We start from the raw sequence: 26,126 nt of genomic DNA, 5'->3' as shown, positions 1-26,126 counted from the left end.
TGTTTGTCCTTTTGTTTGTTTGTTGTTTTTGTTGTTTTGTGTTTTCTTTGTTTGCTTGTGGTGGTTTTGGTTTTTTGTTTGTTTTTATTTAGCTATACGGGTTTCACCATACTTGGCATAGTCAAGATTCACGTAGGTTTGAACAGGTATGACCTTTACTGAGCCTTTCAAAAGCATGCTAGGGATATGTCCTCCTATGAACAGCACATGCAAATCAGGGGAATAAAATATTATATATAATACTAGACACAAAAGATCATATAAAATGTAGTTTTAAAGTTAAATGGAGACTGCAGCACACATAACTCACAAGAGCAGAATTATGTTTCCAGAAACACATTTTTAACATTATTTCTTACTCTGCCCACCCCAGGCAAATTTCTTGAAATCGAGTGAAACAAGATCCCTGTTACAGGTACAGAACTTCTGCACTATACAGAAAGCAAGATATTACAAAGCCACATCCTCCTCTTTTTTTTTCCTTCCTTTTTTTTTTTTTAAAGAAAATTAATTTTAGGAGAGACATTGATTTGATTGCTTTCAAAAATGAAAAAAAGCCAAGCTTCTGAAAATCTAGCCTTTCTTTTGAGTGAGTTATTAAGCTGATTTAGTTCAGGATAAAACTATACAATGAATGTCAATTTTAGGCTGTCTGCAAATTCCATCCCAAGGTTCAACTTGATGCAAATTTTGGAACACAAAAACTAAATTGCCATTGCCTCAATGGCATGCAACTCAAAATACATAAAGTAGTAACTGTGGTGAAGCTTTGCACAAATATAAGGGTCTTCCAGATCTTGATATGGGGTTTATTATTTCTTTAGATTAACAAGTGGTGGAGCTCAGATAGTCACCATTAAGCAAATATAATGCCTCCCTTACATACATACCCTAGTGGAATTCAACTTGCAACTATATCCAGTCTCTGCAGAGTTTTACTGTATGCTTCAACAGATCTGTAGGATGCTTAACATTTTTTCTATTAAATTTTACAGATTTGTATGTCATTTCCATACAACCCTACCTTGGGTTTATAGATGCTATTGATTTATAGTAGAATTTTAGAGATGCCTCCTATGGACCTAATTTTCCACTGAATTGTAATTAGACTCCAGCATCTTTTTCTTTATGCTGCTGTAGAATCCTTAATATTGTTTTGTCGGGCTTTTGTGGTTTTTTAAATTTTTTTAATTTCCTTAGGATATATCCACAACGATACTGTACTTTTTACCCATGTCATTATTTCAGGAGAGAAGCAAGCCTTTTAAGTAAAAGTCCCTTCCTGATGAATTTCTGTGCACCTATCAATGTTGGGTACCTCACCTGCCCCTACTTGCAAATTACTGAAAATTCGAGCCTGTGTTTACTTAGGTTAAAACAAGGAAGCATCCAACAAATCTGATAGAAGCCGCACACTTTTGTGAATCAGTCTGTCTTACAGGTTCCATCTGCTCTTAAGTGCTTCCCAGAGAACAAACACTGTGTCACTATACCGCATATTTCCATTGCACTATCCCAAACACACTTAAGCTGCTGACAGATTAATGCTTAGTTCACTTGTGGCATACATTCTTGGGTTCTTACACATGTTCTTATAAGGAAATGGAACTCACTAAGCACTTAATCACAAGTTGGGGTAATGTTATTGTATTGAATACAACACGCTAACTTTGTTTCAAGAACAGGCTAAGGTACCTCTTTTTAAGCCACTGCTGTCACTAGCACTGCCAAAGACCTGGAAATCAAATCACTTTTGTCAGCCTCAGTTAAACAAAAGCAAACAGATATTTGCCAAAGGGTAGCCCTGGAGGCTAAGGATGAGCCACCTGAGGAGTGTACAGAAATGGCCAAAGGATTGCACTGTTTCCTGGAATGCAAATTGTATGGCTTAAGCACGTGTATATTTGCTTGAAGCCATTACAAATAGATCTTGGTTAAATGACTGCAAAGACAGGGAATAATAGGCCCATATAAAAAAAAAAAAGAGAGAGGCAACAAAACTGAAGTAAAATACAACCCAACTTGCTAAAGACATCAGCAATCCAGTTAATTGTGAATTTACCTAGCTAAGAAGAAGAAACAGCAAGAGGAACTCTTATGAATATATGCAAAATGTGAATATACACCATGAGTATCCGCATTTGTGCCTGGGAGAGCAGTAGAGTTTCGTGAAGAATCTTTTACATCCTTACCTGATGTAAAACAAGTTCAATCAGTTCAGGGCAGCCAAGAACTTCACCTTGCCTTATATTTAAATACAGCGCACGAAAAGGAAGAGACAGTATTTTAGGGTGAATATCAGAGAAACTCTAAGTGCATTTTCTTCCACATCCAACCTGGTAAATATTTGTCTGGTTCTGACCTTTGAAATAAATTTTATAGATGAAAACTTAGTGCTGGACTCGCTAAGTAGACCCCCATCCAGTCATATACAACACAACTTTATCAGCAATAGCGAAGGTCCTTTGCCACTGAACTGTATGTTGCTGAGACCTTCTTTGAAACTGGGGCCCACAGACCACCAGTGATTTCTACGGAGCCATGTGTTTTTCATTTATCAGCAAATTTGTTGTCAATTTTTCCTTGCTTATCTTAGTAGGGTCTAAGTACAATTTGCTGTGGGTTTTTCATTATTGTCACTGGGTGCATTAAATTCTCCATCCCCAGTGTTTTTCAAATACAAAGATCAGGCACAGTGGCAGTCATCACCACTGCAAACAGAAGGGGAAAAGTCATGTCCCACTGCAACATATGGAGTTGATTCTTCATTGATGGACACAGTTTAGCACATCAGAGGTACAGAACCACTGTATTTTCTTGTTGTCCTCACGGTATCAGAAGACAAGAGTACTTATCTGGGACAATGCTGCTCTCAGAGCAAAGCATGGGGTTGAAAGTATGGAGTACTTAATAAAATTAATAATTCTAATGGAAGTCAAAATATTTTTATTTGCGTCACAGCTTAATATTGATGCTCTGTCACATGAAAAACACCTTTCCCCTCCCCTCCCCCCTTTTCTTTCTCTCTACTGGCACAAGCAACATTGCACAATTTGACAGCATCTTTTGATAAATATCCAGCATTGGTAGAGCTCACCTGCCTGAAAACATGCCAGCAAGACAATACACAGATGAACCAAATCCAGATGGGTATCAACAGATAAAGGTTGAGTATGCATTCAGGATGTTATCTTACTGCAAGCATGTAAACCTGCTTTTCACCTCAAAATTTGGAGATGTTGAATTGGTAGTGGTTATATTACCCAACTTGGTTACACATTTTGAAATCTCTTGAAAAATAAAATGCCTTAATGTTGGTGCAGTACTGAGACAAATATCTAAGATAACTTATCTCTAGATATTGTAGAGAGAGCAAGCAACTAACTAGTAGGACATTCCCTGGTCATGAGTTATTTTGTGTCATTTTTTGTAAGATTTGAGAAATTACATTATGTTCCACAGGACACAATGTCTGTGTTTCAGAACACCTGAAACAGTACAACATGCAGCAATTTCCCATTCTTCCCAAGCAAGATCTCCAGTCATATTTAAATAAACATTTTTAAAACATGTATTTTGTGCCACAGTGTAAAGCGAAGTTCTCTGCAAAATGTTGTGGTAAATCTTACAAATTCCCTCTATGACAAGAAAATTAATCTCCTAAATGTTTCTCCTTGCTATGACTGTATATACCGAAGTTTTTGTTTTGTAGCAATGTAGGATCTAATTTCTTTTTTCAAGGTGTGCCAAGCACACTATTGCCTGCAAAGATTTTATTTTCTCTTTCTTTTTTCTATTTCATCAACAAAAAATCAAGTAGAAAGACCTGTTTTAAGATGCTTCTGCTTGTTGGCTGTTACTTTTGCCAGCTTTCAGAAGACTTCTGAAATTCTGTCCGGCCTTAGAAGTACATTAAATCCTTGGTGTGCATCATTCAACATACCTGAATTAATATGGAAATTTATTCATAATGTGGCTGTAATGAACACACTTCGATTCCAGAACTTTATCTTCACTTCTAGCAGCCCATCAACCATATATTTCTCTTGCTCCCAAGTTTGTCAGCTTTCATGGCCCTTTGGGCAGCCTATTTTCTGTTTCTCAGAGCCTTTTTCCTTAGCAGTGCTCCAGCCTGCCTTTTATTAGCCTCCCAACATTTGTAATCAGTTAGCGTCTTTATTCAACTCTTTACCCACGGTCATTTGCTTTTTGTTACTTTCATCTTCAAAGTCACATTACTAAAGGTGATTGAGGCTTCTGTGTCTTGCCTGAGGATGAAATGACAAACTGAACCTGCGAAAAGTCTTTCCAGTATAACTCAAAGGACGACAAGGGCATGTGGTAGAGGTAACGGGGTGGGAAAGGAGAAGCACTGGATCACCTGCTTAACCATGGTATTGGATTATCTGGGGTTTGACAGACATATCAGGGTTAGACACCAGCAGTTTGGGGTTCTCACCTAAAGTAGACAGATTTTCTAGTAGAAAAACAGAGTGGAAAGGAAGGAAGCGGCACATGCAGGAGGGTTTTGCAGGTGAGCATAAGGTCACACCACACTGTCAGCCCTTTCACTCTGCATAATTCAACGTGTAGATGTTGTACAGAGAAGTAAGAAGATTGGTCATTGCTTAATTTCTGAAAGCTAGGAACTATTATATTTATGAGGCAGTGCAACTAGTGTTTGGGTAGCAGTCAATATTCTCAGCATTTCCTTGAGTAGTTCTCTAAAGCTCAATTCCACCGCCAATTATATGAGGCAGAGTGCTATCGTAATGTGTCTATGTCATTTCTTATACCAGGATTTGATAATTTAGAACTAGTTCTGATACCTCCAAATGTTTCCAGTATAAAAAGACTGGATTTTATGGTTTTATGGTGTTAAGGAAAACTGACTAACAGACCTTGACCAGGACAAGAGAAATACAGCTCACAGAGATCTGATATAGTGGACAGAAATATGTGTGAACCTGTTAACCAAGGTAGCATTATGCACAAGATTAGTAAACAAAGGACCTGAGCATAAAGGTATTTCTGATTTTCAGGGACATCTGAGTAATACATTCATAATAAGATATTTTATTACATTTTAGCCCTTTTACTGAATAGCTGGTGAATTTGAGAGCTGGTGAGCTTTTAGTCTACCGTCACACCAGTAACTGTGTGGTCTCTAGGATTTGCTCACTGCAGTTAATTTACCTTTTTCTCTCATGTGCATGTTCAGTTTTTTCTCTTCCTTTCCTGTCAACATCAGTCTGGAAAATTTCAGCTTTACTCAGTATCACTTATTTTGCTGCAGAACCTTTCTGACCTTCATTCTCTGGCTTCCTGCTGGATCACCTCACTAAAAATTTGGTCATTTGTTGACACAGTTCTTTTTTGACAATACTTCCTTCAGTTTTCTGGTTCTGCACACCCCTCTTGGAAGCATCATCTTTCCATCATTCACTCTCCCTGGCCAGTCTCATTGATTCACCCTTTAAACAGACTACATTCTTCAGTTTCTTTGCTTACCTTATCTGCTGCTCCTTTCTTCTTCTCTGCCTCACAACTGTTTTTTCCTTTTCAGTAACTTTTCTACTTTTTCAATAGAAAAAATATTGCTTTTTCATCCTTTATCTCTGAGGTTGATTTGACTGTTTTCTTGCTTAAATACCATGATTTTCCTTTTTCACCACTGTTCACATCTCCACCACTATGAACTCTTAACTGATTTCCTCCTAAGAAGTACTGCCAAGTCACTACTCTCTGCCTACTCAACTCAAATTGACAATTTATTCAAACAAAGAAATAGGTATTTTCTGACTAAAATTGGATTCTTTCTAATTCTCCCCCTAGAGAGTGCATTGTTCCTTACAACTTCGCTGCTATTTTCTGCATGTCCTCTCTTTTATTGTCTCTTTTATCAGAGATACTATTGTAAGTTTATCTTTCTTTTTTAATGATTCCCGTCCCCTTTGTCTCCATTTTCACCATGACTTCTACCTCTAAAATAGCTTTTTCAAAGCAATGCTCGGTTACCGTCAAAGGAATCCAAAACTCCACATACTTCATATGTATCTATTTTTAACTTAATTGTTCCCTTGATATCACTTCCCAATCCCATTGTAGCTCAGGTTCTAACCAAACCTTTGTTTAGAATCTGTATGCCATCAACTCCCCTCTTTTCTTCTTTGTGAATTTCACACAGGCACTGTGAATTCCCCAAAATCATTCTCAAAACCGTTCCAGCTCAATAACTATGCTGCATTTTTCTCACAATACACGGATCTGTGTAACATCTACTCATACATTTGTAGGTTAGTGTATAAGAGCTTTGCTTAGTACACGTTTAATACTCACTTCTATTTTATTCATGTGTCCTTCAATTGGTGTGTGATAGCAATCAGACTAAAGAAAAGAGCTCAGGTAAGGACTGCAGAAGTCTTTACTTTGTAAATGGCAAGTATGCATGTCAAAACCAAAAACAAACAAACACAAACAAACAAAAACCTACTCCACCAAAAAACTGATTCCCTGATTACAAGACAAAGGTAACTATTACTGTTTAAGGGCAACAAAACTAGACAGACTCTTTCAGTTCTGGTAGACAGGTAGACTAGGACTGAAATCCTGGAGAAATCAACACTTGTGTCAAAAAAAAAAAAAAGAAAAAAGAAAGAAACTCTGGGAAACCTGGTGATTTAGTTCACTAACATCACTAGGAGATAACTGTCTCTAAAATTCAGATTCAAATAGCTCTTGGCATATATGAAAGATGAAACTAGAAACTAAAACTCAAGCTACAAGCTAAAACTGAAGCTAGTAAGCACCAGTATACCAATATAGAGCTACTGGATGAACACTGTCAGAAAACATCTTGCAGCAATGAAGCTATTCAAGAAAGTCTTAGCCTATTTAATAAATGTGGTATATACTGAATGAAGTACTGCAAATTGACACTGATGTTGGTGAACTTCTACTCTAGTGTCATAGAGTATATTGGACAACGTAGAGACATCAAAATTATGCCTGAAAAGCAGCTGGTGTGACTGAGGAGAACAGTAGGAAAGAACAGTAGGAAATCTTACCCATGTACGCAAAACCAAACATGAAAATGGGGAAAGGTAGATGGTGGAGTGCTTACGGGAGTGTGGCCTTACAGAATTCACTGAGGATTGTGCAGCTCAGTATCACTTTTGGGGACAACATGTGGTTGTAATGGAAGAATACAAGAAAAACAACTAGAAAAGAACCAAAGAATCAAAAGCTGTATAGCATGATCATATACAGAGTACGGTGCATGAGAAGGTCTGACTTACACTAGGAGACACATGTTCAAGTGAAGAATGTTTTTGTTAGACTACAAATATGACTTACAACATCAACAGTCTCTCATAAAGATCCCTAACTGCTTCATGAGCTGCAGTGGTTTGTAAAGATGGTCTGGCCTTCACTGATTTATGCTAATACTGTCACCTAATTTCATATAACTCACTAAACACAAGTAGTGGAGAGTGATCTGCTACCAAAAATCTGGGAGGAAAGTGGAAAGGTGATCTCAGTGCTCTCCACTGTTTCTACCTGCTTTATCAATCTCTCATTCCTCTGTTGATTTTCTTATGCTGAAGGTTTCTTATGCTGTTCACTCAGGTTATAGCAACAGCTCCCTGAGGTTCCAATGAGTTGTGATACCCCCAGCTTTGCATTTTTGCAGAGACACAACCTAGTCTTTTAGCAAATGGACCTTGTTCATCCTTTCACAAACCTCCAATGTTTGCTTGCGGCTGCTATCTTGCCGTCTCTAGGTGACAAATCAGTGTAACCATTCATGAACCAATAATCAGTTTCTAAATCTTAATTCACATCTTTTTGTTTAGACAACAGAAAGAAAAAATACTCCAGCTATTCAGATTTGCCCATGAGTTGTAGTTTTTTAAAAGTCTCTTACAGTTCTTTGGTAAGATTTTTTTTCTCTCTACGCATTTTGGTCAGAACATTACAATAACTGCCTATTGTCATTTTGTAAAACCCCAGAAAAGTGAGCAAGGTAGATTCTATTCTTTCTCTTCTTTGTTTCATTCCTTCTTAGAGTTTTCTCCACCTTCACATTTTTGTCTCCCCCTCAGGGGATCCCCGGGTAAGATTTATGTTTACTACTGACATTTTATGATTAAGACACTGAACTTTGGTCACTGAACTACCACTATCTGTAGGTTCAGAATCTGCCAGCCATGCACAAGTCCCCAGGGGACCTCCCACAAACAGGGTGTCGATTGGCACCGAATCCAGATTTTAACCCTTAAACACTAGCATCCCCCAGTGGTCCTGTTTATCACTGCAGTGTTTGTTTGTTTTTTTCTTGAGTTTTCTACGTACTTTAACTTTCAATGTAAATGTAAATTCAAGTAAATTGCACTGGCCATCACTCAGGAGTTTGCTTAATTCAGTAAAGAATGTATGTTTGATCATAGGTGAAGATGGAAAAAAAAAAATTATTTCCAGTCATTGCATATATCGCATGTGTATTACAAAACACATACCTGTAAGAGCAGGACTTTTTGAGTAAAACACATTTGAAAAAGGGGGAAAATCAGACCGAAAGAAAATCAGATTTTTTTTTTTTGGAGAGCATTTTTGAGGAAGAGAAAATAACTTCACAGTCTCTTCCAAGAATATTAGGTTCTGCAGCTATTTTTGGCTTTTTTCACAAGATCAGGACTCATAGCAACCATCAATTTTTAATTTGCCTTTTGACTGAAGTTCACATACTTAGAAACTACAGGCCATCATATCTATTGAATTAGAATTCTAAATAAAAAATTTCTGCTGACATTTCATTCACACAATAAAAACTCAACCATGTTCTCAGAAAATACTCGATAAGAGGCACATCCCAGTCACTGTTCTTAAACCCAGCCCTTTGCAAAACAATCCAGAATTGTGCTGACTAGGTTTGTTTTCCCTGTTCCCTAAGAGATCTCTGTCACCAAGGAAAGGTGAAGTTATGGGATACTGCAAAACATCACTGGAAGGGATAGGAAGAGTAAGAAGAGCAGACAAATGGTGCAAGTCTCACACACAAATGGGATGCTCACACCCACCCAGCTCCCTCCCACTCCAGAAGCAGAACAGCCACATCAGCACAAGCCCTGTATTGGTGCTGACTCAGCAGAGGGAGGATGGAGGGGGAAAGATGTGCAAGGCTGCTGAGGGAAGAGACAGAACAGCACTTCTTGCATGACACTTCTCTACAGGATGAAAAGAAGGAATTTCCTCTCCTTGACGTTGGAGCCCTCCAGTAACTCCTAATGCTACACCATTGGAGGTGAAGGATTGTTAATTAAAACAGGCCCTGTGAAAATCTGTGGGACTTAGACATTAGCTTTAAGTTCAGCAGGAGATAATGAGCAATGTAGAACAAGAACAAGCATGTTTTTCTCCTCTCTGTATCAGAATCCCACCTGAGCTGATGCCACAGGAGCCCAGAGAGGCAACACAGCTTTACCTCTACCCTTCTGCTTCCTAAATCCCATAGGGCCGTGGTGTCACTCAGCTACTTCTTTTCCTCCTATTACTTGTGTTAGAATAGCTGGTGACATCTAGCAGAGTTTTATAGCAGAAGCGTACTTCTACTCTTTGCCTGCAGTGTAAGCACTGAATACTTGAGACAAAGAGGAGGGCAGCAGGGGACAAAAACAAACCAACCAACCCCACAAACAAAAACCCAAAGCAAAACATAGCAAAAAACCAGAACCAGCCAACCAACCAAACCCCCAAACCTAACAAAACCAAAACAAACCACAAAACAAATCCCAAACACAGTCCCCAGAACACATGTGCCTTCTCTGCAATTTAAGGACTAAATGCTGGGGTCCTTCCTCAGAGGTAACCTAAGGGAAATCTGCCTTACTTAGTATCTCTGAATCCTTTGCGAGCAGCAGTCAGCCCAAAGTGTGAATGTGCTAACTGAGACATGACAAACATATGTAACACCTCTTGCTGATATTCCATTATTCTGTGGTTAAGGCTCACGGGGATTTTTGAAATGAAGTTTATTTTCGCAAGCTGCTGAGTGCTGACTATGATGTGGGGCAGCTTTCACTGAGGGAAATATCTTTTGTTAAGGCGCTTGGACAGACAATTACTGTGACATTTACAAGAAAAACTATGTAGATGCATTTGGCTTAGGCTATTCAGTGAAAGTACATGTTGTAGTTTTTAACAAATAATGGACAATTATGGTTCAGCACAAAAGAAGGCAGCTTTTCATCTCAACAGGTGCCATCTTTCTGCTTCTTTTGGACGTTCTAAAAATATTTGAGAGGTCCTAAACAATGTTCCTCATAGGTTATTGTCACTACCTAAAACATAGAGGTCAGTATTCAGTATGACCAATCAGTTTTATGTAGTTTGACCATCTGTCTCCACCAGTTACATGAAGTGGATGATTCTGAAAAAGTCAGCAACCATCATAATGAAAACATGTTACAATACAATGTGTCACACAGCACTGAAAATTAATCCTGCTGCTAAAGAAATGGAAAATGCACAATAAACACATTACCCGAAATTAAAATTGTTTTTTACCAAATCTCCAGAGCCTTTAAGGTTGTAACAATGATTTCCTATTTATATGGACTGCTTGAATTCTCAGGTGATTCCCTGTGGAGAGCTGTATGAATACTTTTTCCAGAGCTGAGGAAAGGAAAATAGATAGCTATAATGGAACTGCAGGAGCAGCCAAGCAGTAGATTGATTCAACAGGAGAAATTCAATGCATCCCAAAAGATTTCCTAGGATTTGCTCCCCTGCTGCTTAGGGCACAATTTGTTGTAATGAGAAACTGAGGATTTTACTTCAGGTGTGTCAAAGTTTGTAGTGATGACTTGAAGGTATAAAGAAAAAACAACTGAGAATGTCTCTTAAGTAATACCTTTGGGTGCGGGGAGAAAAAGGACAAACTCTTCAAGGTGCAAAAAAAAGTAAAATATCTCACGTAAATAGCATTCCTTAAGAGATACTAATTGAATGCACAGTCGAACCCTTTCCTTCCTTTCCTTTCCAAACTCCTGTATTAAATAGCTTGAAAACTACAGTATACTTCGGTAAGCAAAACAGAGAAAGTGTTATTAAATTATCTGGTAAAACTGCACATGGCCTTACTGTAATCTCTGCTCCTGGAAATGTCTGTAGATGAATCCACAGTTCTCAGTTGTGAATAACTGAGTTAAAAAGTTATAAAATAATATTTATTTTTTTTTAAGTGAGGGGGTTTTTGTGTTGTTGGTTCTGTTTTTGTTTTTTAAATCATTATTTAATAAGAGAACATTTAAACAGGCAGACTACTCTGTTCATCTGGAGTGTGCCACATGGTAGAAGGCTGGCAGGAAGCCTGTGCTGCTGTAGTACTACATAAGCCCTGTTTGAAAAGGTTAAGTGGGACATGCACGGTGTGAATTACACCCTGAAGACATGTGAGAATTTGTAGGTACTCCTGCCCTCCTCTATGAGAAGTAACAGTCATTTTGAACACCAAGCTTCTCTACAGCTCTGGTGTAGCACATCCTATGCAGATTTCTTGCTAATTACTTTCTAGTGAAAGCTCTGAAATGCTGTTTTGTTTCTCAAGTAAAGCCCAGAGTTTTATTCAGAAACGGGCTGCCAGATGAAATTTCCTCAGGCAAAATCCTGAATGCTGATGGCAGCCTGGTTTTATTAGGGAAGACATGTAAAATCTGAGATGTTCATATTCAAAGCAGCACATATTGTTCAGCACTTGCGTGCCCCTCACATTTCTCAACACGACACTATGTACGGGAAAATCATATGGTGTAGATGAACCAACAGAGAAGAAATGGATGCTCTAAAAACACCTTATCACAAGAACATTCATAAGTGATGACTTATCTGGACACTGGACACAGGTTTACATTTAGTTACAAACAATGCAAATATTGTGGACTCAAAGATTTGAGTCTTAGATCTTTCAGAACACAGGCCAAAGCAGACAGCACCTGCCCTTTCTCCACTAGATAACCAAAGTTGCATCACAGCCCAGGCTCCAATCCATTTCAAGACCCACCACATGAAACAGGATCTCCTAGAGCATCCTTTCTTATCAATGAAAGGCCATCAGACTCAGAAACTCTCCCAGCACATAGCACAGGAACAAGTACTGACCAGAGAGAACAGCAAGTGCTTCAGCACATCGGCCCATTCCCAAAATAAGGACCAGAAGCTTTTTCATTTCCAGTTGAAACTCATTTTCTAAGATTTTTTTTCATTCTTTCTGTAAATACTACATAGAGAGTATACAGGGAACACACATTATTTCAGCCAGCTACCTGTCCCCCAAGCTTGACCTAGCTCAGCATAAAACACTATCATGGCAATGAAGCCTGAACCAGAAAGCCAGCTTCTCTTCAGGGACAGGGCAGCCCCTGAACACATGAAACACTGAGGAGCTAATAATCAGTTACTATCATATTTTCTGTTCCTATTACCATTTTATTTCTTCCCAGCCTGACTGTGGATGCAGAATGGGAGTTGTGTCTTGTCCATTTACCTGGAAAGCAAGGCAAGATGCACAGCAAGAAATAAAAACAATGAGAAGCACCTAGATGAAACATAATCTTTGCTTTGAAAGAGACGGCCCCCTCTCCCCCCATCCTTGGAAACAGCATCTCTTACCTGTATGGTTCCAGAGTCCTGTTGCCATAATACAAAGCTTCTTCCCAGGATTCCAGGTTAATACAGGCATCCATGGCACAGTCAAGCATTTTCAGCTGATAGATATTTGTGTCTGGAAGACGACCCTTATAGCTGCTCAAGAGATTCCGGCATCTTGCCAGAACCTTCTCCCACTCTGTTATTAGCTTTAGTTAAAGAAATACCTTTAATCAAACAAAAATCCAAGTTCTAAATATTGTTAGCAAGGAGTAAGAGCTACAGGCCATTAAGATAAAAAAGCTGCCATCATTCCAGACGCTGCTTCGGTTCTTGAAAACACACTTGAACTCAGAAGTGGTAGCTTAGGTAACTATGCTTTGTTTATATTTAGAAAAACAACTTCTAAAAAAAGGCAGCATTTCAGCAATAAAGGGTAAAAGAAAGATGACAAAATAAGAGCATATTTTAATACACAACAAACTAAAGTGCAAATACTTTTTATTTAGCTGCTAAAACATTATTATTTACTTAAGATACTCATCCAATTCTTACACACAAAGGCAAGAACCTGTGGAAATGTGTCTTAACAAAATGTGACACAGCTACAAAAAGAAATTTAATTTTCTATATATTAAAACAATGACACATACTTTTAAGGTGCCTAAGATTTGCTTTAGAATTCTTACAAAATTAGAATATTTTCTTCCAATTAATTAATTTCCTGTCTCCTTCAGCTGTAAAGAGCATTGGATTTTTTCATGTACAGCTGCATGTTTCATGCATGAGAAAGAAAAGCATCACAGTTGTGATGTCTGACTTCAGTTCAGGATTAAGGACCTTGGCAGTAAAGAAGGTTTTTACCCTCAATGCTACAAGAAGATTTTTTTGTGTGTTTGCAAGAGAGGAAAAGTAAGCTGGGTCTTGCATTCACTTTACCTGGATATTCCTTACCACAAATCACTTATTTTCACTACATTCTACACTGGTTTGACTTCTCTGTGGACCAGATTATTTTCTCTCTGACCACATCTGTGCCAAATAGCAATACTCCCAGATTTTAAAGTAGTACTGTCATCTGGGACTTCATAAGAGTCCCAGAACACAAGCAGTTTAAAGATCAAAAAGATATCATGCACACCAGTAAGAACAAATTTAAAAAAAAATAGATTTCTAGTAAGAGAAGTAATAAAATCATTTGTTTCACAGTCCTTTCCCTACAATCAGACCAAGAAGTTCAGCAGTTATTTTCACGACATTACTGAAAATATTGTTTACCGCAATCCAGCAATGGATTTAAATGTACAGTGATAACCTTGTGATGAAGTAATTAGTCCTTCCTGGACACGGGAATATTTACATGCTTAAATTTAAGAATGCAACTGCTATGTGACTGGGACAGGATTTATAGCATGGTCGTTACAAGGCTAAACTAATTATTTGTGAATTGCTCTCATGCCCTTGGATTGAAAGAACCATATAAGGGAAGGAATGTGTTATTATAAAATTGCACCTTAACCTTTATATCTCTGGCAAACATCCATGTATTCTTTACAACTGATTAAGGACAGACAAACAGAAAAATGAGGGATATTATTTCCACTTGATGCATTTTTTGTAGAAAGTACAAAGCCCTGACATTCTTGAAAGATTACAATTTTAGCTGATGCATAGTGTTAGTCTGTCTGCTTTTACTTCTCATTACACTGCTTTGTTCACGTACTGGCATCTAAGAGCAGATGTGCTATATCGCAAAACCTATTAGGACCAAATTTTCAGGTATATAAATGGCAAAGTAGAAAGCCCACTATCAGCTGCAACAGGATGAAAGAGAAGCTGCCTGTCCTGTATCTGCCCAAGACTAGAGGAGCAGCCCTCTAGCAGCTCCACTACTGTTGCATGGACTTAGAGGCAGAGGAATCCTGTTCTCCATAGTGATCCCTTTGCACTGGGCTTTAGGATCTCCATTTGTGTGCTTGAAGTGGAATTTGGGTCTGAGAAAGTTCACTCACATGTTGTTTCAAGTTCTCCAACTGCAGGTTTAGCATTACAACACGGTACCAGTTACAATCAGTAGCTCAGGTTTTGGCAGTCACTAATGGTCTCAACTGTAGGAACTGTAGGAGCTGTTGGTTTAATTTGTTAAAAAATTACATTTGCAGAAACTAATGACCATGTGCCTCAGTCAGCAAGGAAGGTTTTCTGTTCATTCTTGGCAAATGGACAAATGTCAAGCCCCCTCTTCAGGTACTGCATTCACCACTGCATGCCAATTAGCACCATTATTGTGGGGCAATGAAAGGAAAGATGACACATTTGAGATAGTCCGTGTCTGAAAAAAGAAGCTCAACAGACAACAAGGACATGTTTTTTCAACCAGTCCTGATGCCTTTTACTACAATGTGTTTGATTAATTTTCAAATATCAGTTAAATCAGTATTAAAGACCCTAGAAAAATTCAGTAGGTGCAATTTCTTCTGCGATTAAATACAGGAATATGAAATAGGACCAGTATTCTGGCTCCATCTTTTTTGTATAAAAATGAATTCAGTTGCATATTTGTAATTTAACTTTCAGGTTAAAAAAATGGGCCCTGAAGTATAACTGAATGCCTGAAGATCTGTTTCAGTATTGTCTGACTCAATCCAGTGACTACAGAGGAACTTAAGACACACTAGAAATTACATGAAGATTAAAGTTAGTTGAGATGAGTTTTGCTAACAAATTAATCTCTTTGGATTAAAAAGAAACAAACTCAGGGGTTTTTGGTTCGTGTGGTTGTGGTGTGTGGGTTTTGTTTTTTATATATGTATATACAATAAAAACGGTGATCCCTTGTTTCCAGCCTGGAATATCACTAATCAAATTTGGTTTTCACACTGCTGAAGAGTATTGGAAGTTTTAATTCTCTCTATATCCAGAGAAAGACCACATTTCTGAAAACGGTAAGGCATCTTCTACAATGAGTCAAATTCACAGTCAGTGAAATTCCACTGAATAGACTAAGATGAGAGAGGGATCAACGTACTCAGTCTTCTAGTAAAAATTGCAACCTCTTTTCTGCTTATCTTTTCTTGGTTGTTGCTGTTCACTAGTTTTTTTAATTGGATTGAATATCTACATGATGGCAATTAGGCTTCAGTTCTGTTTATTAGTGCAAGATCATCTCATTCAATCTGTTTAATTATCAATTATTATTATACATTATTATTATAACTTATTATAATGGTTCTATAATGTTTGCAATGAATCTGACTGTGATTATGTCCTTGCTATTGTCATTGCTATGCAAAGAATGAGAACCTGGAAATATCACAATGAGAGTAATAGGACAAAGAATTTAACAACGTTTCAGATTAAGCTTTACTTCATTTATAAGTGGATTTATATGAAGTGGTGGGCTGTGATAGCAGAAGTATAAACCTGAGTCAAAATATTCCTTCACGTCATAGTCACCTACTATCCCTGCCATGAAGCAGTTCCAGTCCAAGTAATGAGATACTCTACTATCATGAATGTAATTAAGAATATTACACAATCTAAACATCAAATACATTTTAAAACAATAAAAAATGTAAAAGTTTAGGAAATGAATCTCAAAAGATGAACTCATACTAAGGGGCTCTCTGGATTGTTCTCACAACTGAATGACAGACTGCAGCCTGTCACTGAAAGGATACCTTCTTTTGATTTTGGATATCTCACTTCATTTACAGCATTTTTTACTTCTTTCCAGGCATGCTCTTCACCGGCCAATTTCTCAGCATCCTGGTTAATGGAAACAAAAGTTATTTGATGAGAAAAACAGTAAACTGAGAATATCCAGTAATGATGACAAACGGTAAAAAGATTACACTGACAAAAGCTACTTTTGGGGATTGTATCACTATTTTTTGTAAATACACAAAAAACCATACTCACCCTGTGTTTGTAAGTAAATGAGATGACATCAAGAAAAATTAATGCAAACTTGGAAACATAAAATACTCAAACCAGGTATTAGGTTTGCAACAAGAACTATGATCAACCAGAAAATATAAATAATAGCATGTGATTTTTACTATCAAATGCACCTAGTAGATCAAATTCTCTCAAAGACCTAGTACCTAATACTTCACAGATCCTCAACTACACTGTAGAAAGGATTTAGAAACTAATTTTGATTAACCACGTGGTGAATATAGAGACTTTACAAACAGTGGGAGGCTACCTTCATCCATGACAGTTATTACAGAAGTCTACTACTCAGAAAAAGCTGAACTTCAGTTTTCTTTTATAACTCATTGCTATTTCTTCCCTATGCCATCCGATTCTAGAAACAGTTATATTTTTCCATCGCTTTGTCATAAATAAGGCAAAATATAATTAATGGCTACAGCAGTAAAAGAAAGTTCCCGTTTTCTACTCTCTAGCAGGGATAACTGCACCTTAGGAGAACCACTTGGAACAAATTTATTAAAGCATCTACAGACACAGTTAAGCATCTTGAGGGATTTCTAAAAGCACCAAGATATACAACTTCCATCGATTTAAGCACTTAGACACCTTTAAAAATCTGGCCTTTTAGACACTGCAGTTCATTGTCTCTCCTTGTAAAAGGCCTCGCTACTTGCAAAATAGTTTTCTAAGTGCAGATTCTTCCAGGAATATTTTAAATTCAGTTCTAAAAAAAATCAGCTTTCAGCAGGGATGGAGGCCCGAAGATGAACAGAGAAGGTGTGTGAAAATCTAACCAAGCACTTTGTAACCAACAGATGCTCACTGGGCATCACAGAAGTACTTCTGTTAAAAAGCCTGTAATCTGTATCTGTCTAGAACTGCACACTTTTCCTATTCTGCTGCTCCTTATTTACCATAAATTCAGAATAGAAAATATTTACAGTGAGAATCAGCACTCACTTTCACATTTGATTTGCAGTTTTGTCTTTCCAGCTGCTCCATGAAACAGAAAACCTCTGTGTGTTCCAGGGATGACTAAATCAAGACTGGTCTCAGCTGCCTCACCATTCTGTAGGGCCTTATGAGGAGGCCTGACCCCACTGCATTTAGCACAGGGACTTCCCCTACAATCAGTTCTTTCATCAAAAAGATCACCTGGAAATAATTTTGTGCATAGCTGAATTTGCCACTGGAAGACATGAGGTGAATGTTAGGACTAATAAGCTCATACTGTAGAAATTTAATCAGCACAGTTAATGTACATACCCAGCCCTCTTACAGCTTTGCAATGGACTTACACTGATTTTTTCAGCTTCAATGTAACCTCTACCAGTTTGTACGGGGCTACATACATTTCTGAACTCAGCCTGTTAACCTGTAATAATCTGTCTCTAAAACATCTTTGTAGATCAAGCACTGCTCACTGATTGATCTAAAAGGTAAATATGGTCTGTAAGATACTATTCATGATGCCTGTGAAATTTTAGCTTTAAGGATCTACCTGAAAAATTAAGATTCTCTTAAGCTATCCTTTCCCACTGGCCCACGTATAATTCTCAGTATTTCATGCTGTAAGCCTTACAACTAAAACCTCAGAAATAGGGGAACTGAGACAGATTTGTAAGTGAAGGAAAAAACCTAAGTACACACTTGTTACAGGCCAGTGACTGATGCATTGTTAGGGCTCGCTTTGTACACGGTGGGACAGATGGATGAATCAGCTTAAAGCATTTATTTACACTGGATTAATTTTTCTCTTTCTTGTGCAGTATTTTGAGTTGCTTTCCATTTCCTTCTAGCATTTCATTAACAACACAAAGCAATGCAAGGTTGGCATTTCTGCTAAGTTCTACACTATCTCATAGTGTTATCACTGTCTTCATATCCAGGTAGAGAACAGGAAGTGTCTGTTGGACCAATAATCTCCCATCCCTCTCTGGATTCATGGTCTTTATCCCTTCTCTGTAATAAGAGACTTTAGGATGAAGGGAGCAGGGCAGGATGCCCAGCTCTGGGAAGGATTTAACTCACAGGTTTCAAGGAGATGTTTTCTGTGTTCTCAAGATGAGGCATTTGGGGGATTGGCTTATGTAAGAATTCACAAAGACCTGGCTGGCTGGGCATTTTACTCCTCTACTGTTCTTCATCAGCTTTACATACACCAAAGAAGTCCTGTCCTTTCCTGAACACTAGTTCAAAGCACAGAGGCTGCTTCCAAACAGGCAGCTCAACAGGGACTGCAAAACAACCAGGAGGGCTTGCAACTGAGAACTCTTCTGCCTTCCAGCCTAATAAGCTTTTTCCAAGTAAGTTGTTTCTCTCCCTTGGACAATTCATTGAAAGTCATGGCCATGTGCTGACTAAGCCAGCTAAAATACAAAGCTGCCTTGGAGTTGGAATTATGGAAATAATTGAAGTGATTAATAGTTATGCTGAACTGTTTCATTTAATCTAAGAGCATGGCAGTAACACCTATGGGAGATTCAGCTTTCTACAGAGTAACACCCATTCAAAGCATCTTTTTTTCAGAACACATTCCCAGTCAAACCTCCAGGTGTGCAAAGTTGCCAACAATAAAAGAAAAAAGGTTTTTTTCATCTGTAGAAAGGGAGAACGCTAGCTGAAGAAAAGGAAGAGGCTTTTGAAAAAGAGGGAAGAGTTAGTGGCTTCTGCCTAATAATGTTCCTTATTTCTATCACTGACACGTAAGAGTTTGTTCTTCAGGACAACAAAATATTTGTGTCTTGCTCTAACGAGTCACTGGGAGCAAACTGAGAGTAGAGGTGTTGGAAGGCCTATTGGGAGAGGAGAAAATACAGCTGCAACACACACTTTTCCATGGCAAGCACACAACCTCACAATGCTCTGAATAACACTGGTAGAATCAATTTGAGGCAGAAGCATCATTAGATGTACTGACTGAAACCACAACCAAGGAAAGCCATAAATGATCCCGTGACTTATTTTGAGCAGTTACTCCAGATGGAAGATGGTTACAGCACCTGCTTTCCACTTACTTCAAGCATGTGCAGGGGAAACTTGTTCATTAAAAGATGAGTTAAGACGCAACAGCAACATTTCAATTCCATCTCTCCTTTCTTCCAAAGCCATGGCAGGTGCTAGTACAGCTTTCTTGATAAAACACACTGGGGATTTGTCATCTTAACACTGAGGCTTTCTGGAAATCTCCATGAACTATCTAGCCCTGACTGCTTGCACCTGTGCTTCTAATCCTTTAGATGGAACAATTTCCAGTTGTATTCAGTTCTTCCAGTAACATAAGCTATAAGCTTAACTCTTCACACCTGACACCTCTCAAAAGAAGGACACTGTGTAACTTCACATCTTGAGTTTAGTTAGGGTACATAAAATATGAAGGCTTACCTACATAATTCAACCAGGCAAAATTCTACCTTTGAAATGTATTTGGCTCTTCAAAATGGGCAAATGCAAAATATTCTGTAAAGCAAAATTTTCCTGCCATAAAGAACCATTTCCACCCTATCCCCCCCCAACCCCCCAATTTCATAAGTTCACTGTATAAAGGATTCAAGAACAAGATTTTTTGTTTTTATTATTTGCTTGAACAACATAATTTCTATTAATTTCTATAGCTGGTAGATCAGAACAATATTAGTTGTTTTTCTTTCAGAATGCTTCCAGCTTTTATATCCAATTATTCTCCAGACTTTTAAATTTGCAGATATGTATTGCAATCCATGTTTCAGGAGCCTGGGAGCAGAAATCACCAGCTCTTCCCAGCGCATTCTGTAAATACTCGTAAAAATAGCCTGTGGTACACAAAACACCACTAAATGTCAATATTTGCTTTAAATATTACACAGTCTTTCACAGTTCAGGTTCCATTACTGACACTTGTAAAAATGAAGCTATAACCACTTATAACAAAGCTATAACAAAAGAGAAATAAGAAAACCAGAGGGTATCTGATGATGATTACAGTCTGTCTGTATAGTGATCAAATGGAAAATGCTTTGTGGTTCTGGCTTTAAGTGATAGGAAGATTTATTATGAAAGTACCAGCTCCTGAAACAAATACAGCCACCAGCCACTACAGAAATAAGCATTTGAAAATGTTCACATGTTGCATGCCCTCCTATTCCTTTGCTGCCATATTGTTTGTAAGAATCAGTTCTCTCCCCATCTCTTCTGCTATTCTAGTGTCCCAACACATCCCATCCTTAACTGAACTCTCCTTAGAAAGGAGTATAATCTTCAAAGTACAGATATTTCTCTTTCCTTCTCGTTGCTTTACAACCTTCCTTTTCTCCTGACTACTCTTCTGTTTTGTATAATTCCGAAAAGAGCTTCTTACCTATTCATTTCAAGTATCACTCCTTTTACACACAGTGTTAGCAGTCACTGTTCTCTGCTATCTCAATATTTAAAATACTGAATGCTAAAATATTCCCACATGGACAGCACGTCCTCTCAGAGAAGATATCTCGCTTACCAAAACAAGCATATGCCAACAAGTCTGCCCAAATGCACTCCCACAGCCCCAGCATTGCTCATCTGTAATGCACTGCACCTCTGAACATCTGTAATGCACTGCACCTCTGAACATTGAAAAGGTTGATTAAGGGCTAGTCCTCCTTTCATATTTAGGCTACAGGATAGAAATACAACCTGTCTTTTCTGTCCTCTCTAAATAGTTCTTCTTTCTCCTTCTCACGGATGGTGGCAGAGAAACAAGGCAGAGGTTTGCCATGTAGAGGAACCATGAAGCACACCCGCCTCCCTCCACAGCAGGGAGAAGTGGCGAAGGGAACTCCAAACGATAAGTAATGCCTACACCTCTTTTTTTCCTTCACAGCCTTTGTCCTATAAGAAACAGTCCAAGGCCATCTTCATTATATGTCTGCTTCCAGTGTTCAGGTACCCAGTCCCACATAGATAGAAAGGAGCAAGGTCTAAAGTTTTCCATGAACACTATCTTCTAAATACACAAATGGAATATAAGAGTGTAATGTAGGCAACAGCAAATGTCAGTTTTACTATGGTAAAAACCTATAAACCATAGTTCAAACAGAAATGGGGGGTTTAATATGAAATATTATTGGGTATGATATTTTTGCAAGACAGAAAAATCACACTAAATAATCATAATAGTTCCTTCTGTACACAAAATGTATGACTATATAATGACAATCCTGTGAGAGAGCAGCATATAATTCTTTTCTCTTTTAGTGGAAGCTTTAAAAGCATATTTGAAAAAGGAGATTTCCTGGAATGCAATGTTTTAACACTTTAAAAGCTACAGATACCTCAAGTATCTGAACATTTCATATAAATTGCTGACCATGGCTTATGATTTGCTTAATTTTTTTAAATTTAAGTGGCAACTACAGATGTGTATCTCACAGAACAAATTGACGGGTTCAAATCAAAAGAGGTTTTCTTAGGTTTTGTTTGAAGAAGGTGCAAGAAGAGCTCAGACACATTTATATCAGGGCATGACATTTTAAAATAGATCTCCAATACATTATGCTCAGGAACTATAAATAACCATTTTTTATTTATGATTCTATTTAAAAGTCCAGCAATGACTGAATATATGTTTCTAGTAAACTCAATAAATCATCGTTTTATACTTTGTGGCAAAAGGAAAGCATTAAATGAGTAGAAAATATTGCAGATCTTTGGAAGCTTCATTTTCAGTAAGAGGAAGAAAAATATTGGTCAGAAAATTTGACGTGCAAACCACTATACTGTGGCTAAAGAGAAGTTGTGATTTTAGTGATTCAGAACAAATAGGGTACGTGGGCCTGCTGGGAGATCACAGGTGCGTGCAGCTACAGGCACAGAAAAACACACTTGAGCAGTCTCCCAAAATATCTGATGTCATCTCTTATAAAACATCTTCAGTCTTTCCGCAGGTAATTTGTGCTCAACTTTGAAGTCACAATTGCATGATGGGGTGGCAGTTTGTGATAGAGGACTGTACAGCTGATGAAAAATGTATACTCACTGGGAAGGAGAGGCTGTTGTGAAGCAATCTGTGGAACGAGAGTTTGCCTCCACACCGGAACTTGCACTGGATTTATATTTGCACACTGGATGAAGCTTAAACTAAGAATCAAAGAACCCTCATCTCCTATTATGAGAGCTGTGGTTTATAGAAGCCTGCAGCTTCAGCTGAGGATTTCATTCACCTTCACTGTTGTAAATGTACTTTGTTAAGAACTATGAGTATGTGAAATCATCAGTGCATAGAGCCCCGTCTTGATTCAAGGTTTACATGTGATTTCTGAAGTTTTGAAAGCTCCCATGCCCTACTCCATGAAAAATAATGTCACCTCCATAAATGTCAGTTCAACTACCCTTTCCAACCCACATAAGGTTGTCCTCACCAGAAGGTGAGCTGTCAGAAGAGAAGACCTTCTGTTTTCTGTCATATGGCTCTGAAGAAGGTAGATGGGACATATGGCAATTGCAATTGCAAAGCTCCTTTGTCTGCAGAGAAAAACAATGTTGTGTTCTTTGTGAGGCTGTTGGCAGGGGGTGAACCTCACTTCTGAACAAATTTGATTTGTATTTTTTATTTTTGCATCCCCAAAGTAAAATAAGACACATTGCAGTGGGATGCCATAGTGGAGCTGTGCAGTACATTGCTCAGCATTAGGCAGGCTGCATTACCTCGCATAATCGATATCAGCTCTTCATGGATTACTGACTCTGGAATCTGGAAGTACATAAGAACTGCACAGGCTAATAATACTCTATATTGTATAGGTATTGGCAAATTTAACAGCCATTCATGTTTAAATGCTCTACTTAGGCATGCAAATCAAGACAAAAGCTTCCCCAGACCCTGCGTACAATTACTGCAAAAAACAAAGCATCTTCACATGGTAGTATGAGTAACCTTCCCTTAACATTATCCAACTTAGTTTCAACGTTATGATATTTACTTGGAAATTTTAAAAAAGGCATCAAAACAACTGTGGGAAATTTATTGAAATGAGATGTTTTTAATGAAGAGAAAATTAAGATCAGCAAGTCCATTTTAAGAGGTCAGTTTAATTTAATAAAATGAAATGGGACTAAGATAAGTTTATCCAAATAACACCTTAAAGTTAATTAAGTCATAAAGTTTCAGGTAAGAGAGGAGCAAACAGACCAACAGTTCTCAACCTGTCCAGTTGCAAGCATAATATCTGTCAGGCTCACAATTCTGCACACCAAAAATAGGAACTGTATTTCTGTCAAACTCATACTCCACTCTTACCCACTGCAATCCCACTTCAGCTATTAAATTTTATGATTTTTTTTTTTAGGCGCACATATTTTTAAACAGCCCTTTCAAAGATCACTGCATCTGTATATTGTATATTACAGAGGCAATCTCATAAATGTTTTATAGAGAGGCAAATTGACATCCCTCTTCCTACGGAGTCCCCTGCCTATAGATTCAAGGGTCACATTAGCCTTCGTTGCCAGCACAATGTTTTTTCATTTCAGTTCAGACATCTATGCTGAGATTCATCTGACCAAATGTAGACATTTGGGCTACACTTCTATTTGACAGACAAATAGAGGCACTCTCAGGGTGCAATTAGTATTGTCTTAAAACAGGCTTCTAAAATATGTCAGCTGAATAATAATCAAAGTATGTCAATTTTTCTCCATTTTATCCATAAAGGAAGTCTAGAGTAAGTAGCTCAGATACTGACATTTACACTGTAGCTGTATGAGGTTCAGTGAAATAAATCATAGCTGTAGATCCACCTTTGCAGTAGTGGTGCATTTTATTTCAATAAGTCTAATTTACCAAGCAATTCTAGTTACTCTGTATTATTTACCTGTCCTCATAAATGTTTATTATTCTCTCAGTCTTTGTCATCTATGAATTTTACTGGCAATGATTTTGCAATTACTTCCAATTCATTCATGAAAATGCTGGGTACTGTAGAAACAGGGTTATATGGACACAATCTGTAACTATTTGGTAAGCATTATATATGACTGATGATTATGGTGATTTTATGTTTAAGTGTAATGTCAGAGAATTTTTAGAGTGTATATATATTTAGAGTGGATACTATAAATTCCTGTAGTAAGAGAAAAGTTTATTCCATGAGCAACAGGACCGTGTTTTATGCCTGTGACGGTACTGCCTTTATAAACCTCCTAATTTCAGGAGCTTAGAGCTGACTGCAAAATTCTCATCAAGCTGCATCTGTTACATGCTGAAATAAAAATTGATTGGACCATGGGAAGAGCAATAAATAGAAGTTCACTACTTAACAACTCATAAAAGCCAGAAGATGGGAGGAAGCGAGGAAAAGCAAAGGAACGTATTTACAGCTTAGCATCAGAGAAATAAGGCCTTATGCCAGACCACCCAAAAATTCTTGGCACGTTGGTAATTCCATTGTAATTTCCAGCATCAGTCCAAAAAAACCCTGTGGGTAATTTGGTTACCTGAGGAAGGATACTGTTCAGCATAATCCCTAGCAACTGTGAGACTGGTATTTCAGACTGTCTTAGACATTACACATTTGCTATGGCAATCTCTAGGTCTATCTTACCACTTAAACTGACAGCTGTAAGGCAAATCTGCTTTATTCCTTAATTGTGAAACCTGTGGAGACACAGAGTGCCACTGAGAACATTTAGTGGCTCAAAAGAGATACACAGGTCTGAAATCCTCAGAACATTTAGCTATTCACAATGCATAATCCAATCCACATGCAACAGTGCATTGAAATATATACTTAAGTTTAAATGCACGCATAAATCCCATTAAAGTTAATATTTATGTGAATGACTAAACACTTCACTATGTAGAGGTGTAGTTATTTGTGTATCAAAGTTCAATTTATGCTTCAGTGATTTGAAAAATATGTGCCCATTGAATTATTGGTTCTAACTGAAGATATATTGACATGAAGTTGGATATTTATTCTGAACACCATTACCAAAACAATTTAATAACTTAATGCATGATATGTCACATGATAAAATGGAATCTATAGTAATTATGTTTCTAATGTGTACTGCAATGTAAAAGAATATTTACTGCAGCACACGTTTTCTGAATAAATAGATATCAAATACAGGAAGTTTAGGGTTTACAAAGGCACACGCAACACAGTTAAGATCATACACAGTTGATGAATCTACTCTATACCTTAAAATATTTGAGATCTCAAAAGTGCAAGTGGCAATTCCTATAGCACCGATAAAAACTGACTGCCTAACTCACTAGCATGTTGCTTGAATATTCTGTGTCAATGCTCAAATTCACACTGACAAGTCTCCAAGTTTTTTTAAGTCATAAATAAGAAAACGTTGAATTTACTTTTGTACAACTGCAAGTCTTCAGAGAGCACAGTATATGGAGTTTTCTCCTCTAGAATTTTCCAAAATTTGATCGTCTGCTAGGTGAATATTAGTGAATATTAGGAGATGTATGCAAATACCTCTAAGATATGTCTTTCCGTGTTTTAGTCATTTCAAGAACTTATGCTTTGGAGAATTATTATTCACTATCCTCTAACACCAACTTAAAACAG

General features: G+C 37.7%; 1 protein-coding gene across 2 annotated transcripts in view; it reads right to left on the bottom strand.

Annotated features, from left to right (window-relative positions):
- The window catches only part of SMYD3 (SET and MYND domain containing 3), a 402,785-nt gene that overhangs the window by 38,560 nt on the left and 338,099 nt on the right, over nt 1–26,126 (bottom strand). For both annotated transcript variants that reach the window (XM_082047608.1, XM_082047609.1), the window contains 2 exons: nt 16,326–16,413; nt 12,670–12,844 (listed from right to left, as the gene is read on the bottom strand). In XM_082047608.1, the coding sequence (XP_081903734.1) occupies nt 12,670–12,844; nt 16,326–16,413 (263 nt within the window). The remainder of the gene's footprint in view (nt 1–12,669; nt 12,845–16,325; nt 16,414–26,126) is intronic.

Source organism: Streptopelia decaocto (assembly GCF_964273445.1).
Source record: "Streptopelia decaocto genome assembly, chromosome: 3".
Classification (NCBI taxonomy): Eukaryota; Metazoa; Chordata; class Aves; order Columbiformes; family Columbidae; genus Streptopelia; species Streptopelia decaocto.
Note: the sequence above shows the minus strand (reverse complement) of the source record. Positions and strands in the feature narration are given on the sequence as shown.